Source organism: Gallus gallus, chromosome 4 (assembly GCF_016699485.2).
Source record: "Gallus gallus isolate bGalGal1 chromosome 4, bGalGal1.mat.broiler.GRCg7b, whole genome shotgun sequence".
In the NCBI taxonomy this organism is placed as follows: domain Eukaryota; kingdom Metazoa; phylum Chordata; class Aves; order Galliformes; family Phasianidae; genus Gallus; species Gallus gallus.
The window spans coordinates 2350972-2357008 of NC_052535.1; the positions used below are offsets into that span (position 1 = coordinate 2350972).

Consider the following 6037-nt stretch of genomic DNA (forward strand, 5'->3'; position numbering starts at 1 on the left):
CCCCCTGCCCTGTGGGCGTGGTCTCGGCGCAGGACGAACGGGTAACTTTCCACCCCTGCCCACATGGCGCTACGGCGCTTCCGCCCCCTCTGGCTCCGCCCCGAGCGGGTGCTTTGGGGGCGTGGCTCCGCCATGACCCGCCCCCCGGGGAAGGCGATTGGAAGAGGCGGAGCAGAGGCCACGCCCCCTCCCGGTCCGGGCTGCAGCGGTGCCCGGCTCGGCAGTGCCGGCGGCCGGGACCGGACGGGGCGGGCGGGGCTGGACGGACGGGACGGGTCGGGTCGGGTCGGAGCGGAGCGGGCGGGGCAGTGCCAGCAGCGGGCAGAGAGCATCGGCACGGCGGCGCTCGGCGCGGGCTCATCATGATCGTGTGTCCCCAGAGCGTGGAGCACCCCCGAGGAAGCCGGTGCCAGCGGCTGCCGGGGCAGGTAGGACCCGCCCCGCCGCTACCGGAGCCCCCACCGGACCCCGCGCTCGACTGTGCCCCGGTCCTGCCCGCAGCACCGGCCCTGCCCGCAGCTCGGCCGCCGCCCCCCCCCGGGCCGGGCCCCGCTCGCCGCCCGCCGCCGGGGCTCGGGGCCGGCGCCGTCCCGCAGCGGGGCCCGGTGCCGGTGCCGGTATCGGTGCTGCGGCGCCGTCCCCTTTGTGCGGGATGCGGGAGGCGCCGTGCCTCCATCACTGCCAATCAAAGTTGTTTTTCTCTCTCCGCCTGCACTGCCCGCGCTGCGCACCGGGGGCGCTGCCGCCGCCGCCGCTCGCACAATGGGGCCCCGGTTACCGGCAGCCCGCACCGGGCACCGGCATCGCCCTCGAGCCCGAGACCGCGGGACGGGGGCTGCGGGAGGGCCGGCGTCACCGGCGGGGCCGCGGGGAGCCGGGAGCCGCCTCGGGGAGGGGTCGTGGGGAGCCCCCCGGCGGGGTCCTGTGCACCAGGAGTGGGGGAGGAGGCGGGTCTCGGCCCCGACGGCTGCCGTCGAGGGGCAGCGGCTGGAACCGGGCGCTGGGATGTCCGGAGGGGAACTGGGGAGGGCTGGGGAGGGCGAGGTGCGGCGGCACTTGGGTGTGAGCGGTGAGGCCGTGGGGATGCTTGGCCAGCCCCACTGCTGGGGGGATGTGGGTGGGAGAGACTGTCAGGGTGGTGGGGCTGGATGGCAGCCCTGTCCCCATGGCCCACGCGTGGGTATGGGGCTGCTCTTGGTCCTTCTGAACCCAGAGAGGAGAAGCCATCACGCCTGGTGGCCCTGGCACCAAGCTGGGGAGCTCCATGCACAGCCGGGGCAGCTCGCTTCCAGCCTTTGCCCTTGGGACACGGAAGCTGGGGCTCCTCATCCCCTTTTGGTTTTCCTTTTTTTGCCCTTCTTTGTCCCAAACCAAAAACAAAGCTCCAAATGGCACCTGAGCAAAGCGCTGCCACCTGAGCGGCTGCATTTGTCACCAGCAATGGCAGAAAATAGCCACGGCCGCATCCCGCGCTGCTCCTCCACGGGTGCGATGGACTGCAGCTACCCCGGCCCGACAGTGGCAGTGATGTGCACCAGGGCTGGGCTCCGCGGGCATCCCCGCTCTGGCTGCATGGGGACCCCCTGATCCCCTCCCGTGCTCCCGCAGGTGGTGAAGATGTCTGGCGGCGGTGGTGAGCCCGAGCGCCCTCAGTTCCTCTTTGTGAAGGCTCTGGCGAGCCGGGGCAGGCTGGAGGCAGTGACCCAGCAGATGGGTTACCACCCGCGCTACCTCGACAGCTTCCTGAAGATGCAGCACTACCTGCTGCACATGGACGGCCCGCTGCCCTTCGACTGCCGCCACTACATCGCCATCATGGTGAGCCCATCCCGGCGGCCCTTGGATTGCTCTGCAGAAGCCAGCTGGTGGTGGTGAGGCGGCTGCTCCCCATAGGGCTGACCTTTGGCTCTTGCAGGCGGCCGCGCGGCACCACTGCCGGTACCTGGTGAACCTCCACGTGCTGCAGTTCCTGCGGGCGGGGGGCGATCCCCAGTGGCTGCGCGGTCTCGATTTCATCCCCCCCAAACTGCGCAACCTCAACGAGGTCAACAAGATCCTGGCGCACAGGCCCTGGCTCATCACCAAGGAGCACATCGAGGTAGCGGGGATGCGTGGGTTGGGTGCGGATGGGGTGCCCACACTCTGCCCGCCCGCCGTGCATCGCCGTCCTGTCTGTCCTGCAGAAGCTGCTGAAGATCAGCGAGTGGAGCTGGTCGCTGGCAGAGCTGGTGCACGCCGTCGTCCTCCTGGCGCACTGCCACGCGCTTGCCAGCTTCGTTTTCGGCTGCGGTTGTGAGCAGGAGGAGGGGCCGGGGGGCCGGGGCTCGCTGAAGCCCTCTCCACCTGGGAACCAGTGCTTCTGCGAGGCCGCCATGGGGAACGGCTGCGGGCAGGAGCTGCTGCGCATCAACCGCAAAAGGGTGAGCCCATAGGGTGGGACTGCGGGGACGGGGATGGCGTGGGAAGCGTCCCGTCCTCACGGCGTGCGGTGCTCCTGTGCAGTCCCTGGACTCCTGCATGGAGCTGGACTCGCTGCGGGAGCGCGTTCAGCGGATCCACGTGGAGACGGAGGGCAGGGAGGAGACGAGGCCGCTGCCGCCGGACCGCGAGGAAGGTGAGGGGGTGCGGGATGGGAGCATCGCTGCCAGCGGTGCCTGGGAATGGGGCAGCACCAACTGTCTGCGGGCTCTCCCCACTCAGATACTGACGGGGAGGTCACCGGTGCCGCCAACCTCGCGTGCTACCTGCAGGACCCTGACTTTGGGTACCAGGACTTTGCGCGGCGCGATGAGGAGCAGACGCAGGTATTCAGAGTCCAGGTGAGGCTCCTGCACTCTCCTCCCATCCAGGGAGTGGGTGGGTGCTCCTGGGGTGCCCGTATGGCCCCAAAATGCCCAAGCAGGGCTCTGCCCCACCACGGCACGCATCAGAGGGCTGGGAGGGATGGTGACTGCTGAGTTGTGCTCTCGAGGACCACCACATATCCCCAATGGGCTGGGTGTGGGTTGGCACTGAGGTGGTGGTCAAAATCATTCCCAAGCTGCTTGGTGAGGGATGCTGTGACTTGTGGCAGAGCAAACCCTGTGAATTCTGCCACATCCCGAGGTCTTTAGCAGCCCTTCTCCCCAGGAACATGCCTCGAACTCTCCTCTGCAGTGGCAAAAGCCTCTTGCTGTGCTCAACAGGATTACTCCTGGGAAGACCATGGCTTTTCGCTGGTGAACCGGCTCTACTCTGACATCGGGCATCTCCTGGATGAGAAGTTCCGCACGGTGGATGGTCTGCAGAGCAGCGCCATGGCCAAGCGGCAGGGCTGCGAACCATCGGTCTTTAAGAGGGGCATCTGGAACTACATCCACTGCATGTTTGGCATCAGGTAATGACAGCAACCTCGTGGTCCAGGGGAAAAAGCCAAGTCAATCCAGGTGGGAAGAGAGTGGGCTGTTTCTCCTGCTGTGTGCCCAGATGTTTGGAGGTGTTCTTGTACATCGGCTTGGAAAAGAGATAATGATGCAGATGCCCAGAGAACTGCGGTGCCCCATCCCTGGAGGTGCCTATGGCTGGGCTGGAAGGGGCCCTGGGCAGCCTGAGCTGGTGGGAGGCACCCAGCCCACGGCACGGGTGGGATTGGATGGGCTTTAAGGTCCCTTCCAACCCAACTGCTCTATGACTATGCATGGCTGCTGCAAGGTGCTGCACAAATGGGGCTTCAGTACCCAGTGTTGTGTCCTTGCCCCATGGCTGTGACACGTCCCAGGTGGACCACAGGAGAGGTGTGTGGTTGGGGCCAGGTGCTGGCTGTGACTGCCCCGTGCTCCCCGCAGGTACGATGACTACGACTACGCAGAAGTGAATCATCTACTGGAACGAATGCTCAAAGTTTACATTAAAACGGTAACCTGCTACCCAGAGAAGACAAACCCAGAAATGTTTGATAGGTTCTGGAAGCAGTTCAAGCACAGTGAAAAGGTAGGGCAGCTGCTGTGCCTCTGAGAGGGGGTGAGCAAGGGCTGAGGGTTGGGATGCTCATGGAGCAGAAACCTTTAAGCCGCCAAATGAGAGCAAAGGGAAAATGGAAACAGGCTGTTTGTAAGGAGTTGGGTGTGATGTGGTGTGGCACGGGGCCACCAGCAGCATGGGGAGCTGAGAGGTGGTCTTCCCTTGGTGGGCAAGCCCTTGGTCTGGCTGTAACCCATAGCAGTGATGTGCTGATGCCCAGTGTGCTGGGAGCCCACAGGCTGCAGGACAGGAGGGGGAAAGGGCATCTTCCCGTGCTGGAAAACCTGGTAGTGTTTTGTCCTTTGCCAAATGACTCCTTAATCTGGATGGGTGCTTGCTGCATGAGCCTCTCCTGCTTCTCCCCCAGGTCCACGTGAACCTGCTCATTCTGGAGGCCAGGATGCAGGCAGAGCTGCTGTATGCACTGCAGGCCATCACTCAGTACATGGTCTCGTAAGCGGTGGGGAGCTGCGCTGCGGCAGGGCCGGGCAGCATCCTCTCTCCCTGGACTTGTGTGCGACCCGTCGTGCTGGGACAGACGGCGAGGGATGACTCCATTTAGTTTACTTGACTGTCTTGTTCCTTCTTCTTTTGGTTTTTTTTTTTCCTTTCCCTTGTGGGGCACGCTGAGTGGCCCTGTTACGTGCAATTACCAAACTGTGAGGCAAGTCCGTGCTGCTGAGATGTTGGTGTGATGCTGAAGACTTGAACCTGTCCATGGAGGACCGCCAAAGACACGGGTGGGGGGGTCAGGAGGGGATCAGGCTGTGTTGCAGGGTTAGGGTTAGCAGCGGCTCCTCACCCCAGCGCTGCAGGAGCTCTGCTTCCCCCCTTGTTGACAGCCTCCATGGAGGCAACATCTTGCTTAGGAGCCAGCTGGGTGCACTGCGGTGTCCCAGGAAGGGGCTGCACTGGGTCCCAGCCCAGCACAGGGAGGGGATGCACTTGCTGCTGTGCCCGTGTCCTGCCATCCATGTCCACGTGCCAAACAAAACCCTGTGGGTCAGACAAGCCAACTCCAAACCGTGAAGCTCTTGCAGGTGGGTGCCCTTGGCGCTCCTTGAGCAGGGTGAGAGGGCCTCTGACAGCCTTCAGGCTCTGGAGGGTTGCACAGAGGACTCGTGGCTGTCCACAGGGCTGTTAGCCCCAGAGCCCCAAACCACACGCCGTTTCCCATTGGTGGAGGTTCAAGAGAAATGAGGGAGGCTTCCCGAGTTAACACAGAGCTGGCATCTTCCTCTCACAGCGACAAGGGCTGGGGTCCTTCGCCCAGCTGTTTGCTGTTAACAGCCCAGCTGAGCTAAGGGAAGCCCTAGCCATAGGCTGGGGGCTCCGGGGGCTGCCCCGGGTGAGCAGCAGCAGCCCAGCCTGCCAGGAGCTCCCTGGCCCAGGGCTGCTCCATGCATGTGCACAGCCCAGAGCTGGGGGTGAGGAGACCTGGTTCCCCCTGGGCACAGGAGAGCGACTGCAGGAGGGGTGCAGGGCCCCCCATCATCAGCGGGAGTCTGAAGTGAGGGCAGCTGTAAGGTCAGCCCAGTGCACGCTGCTTCAGTCGACCTGTTTACTGCGTAAATGTACGGGGAGAAAACCTTGTGTATGGAAGCTAAAGAAAAAGCCTATTTTTGCTATAAATATATTATGTTTGACATGGATGTGTGTTTTCTTTCTGCCTGGGGCAGGTTGTACTGGGACGGTGCTGGTACCTGGATGGCTGTGCTGGGCAGGGCTGGCTGTGCTGCCCAAAGGTGCTGTAACATCCCAGCTAAGCTTTGCAGTGGGGAACTCCAGCACCAGGGACTGCACCACTGGAGAAATGGTGACATCATCTACCAGAAAGGCATGCAGAACTTGAGCATCCATCAGGATGGAACACAGCAGGGCCGTGCAACTAGCTCTGCCCTCCTTGGCAATGCTCACATCAGCATAAAACCTATTAACAAGCACTGGGAGGGAACAAACATTCCCCTCGAACCAATCAACAACTGCAAAATCCACCCCGTGCATTTTCTTTCCCCAGCTGCGCCAAACACTGCATGCT

At 63.4% G+C, this 6037-nt stretch overlaps 1 protein-coding gene across 1 annotated transcript; it reads left to right on the forward strand.

Annotated features, from left to right (window-relative positions):
- Positions 1 to 225: 225 nt before the first annotated feature.
- Positions 226 to 5645, forward strand: SESN4 (sestrin 4). The gene is made up of 9 exons (XM_420203.8): positions 226 to 428; positions 1609 to 1818; positions 1916 to 2098; positions 2184 to 2420; positions 2503 to 2614; positions 2701 to 2819; positions 3186 to 3376; positions 3825 to 3969; positions 4367 to 5645. Exons 1-9 carry the CDS (start codon positions 363 to 365, stop codon positions 4454 to 4456), a joined length of 1353 nt encoding a protein of 450 aa, XP_420203.4. The 5' UTR covers positions 226 to 362; the 3' UTR covers positions 4457 to 5645.
- Positions 5646 to 6037: the final 392 nt, after the last annotated feature.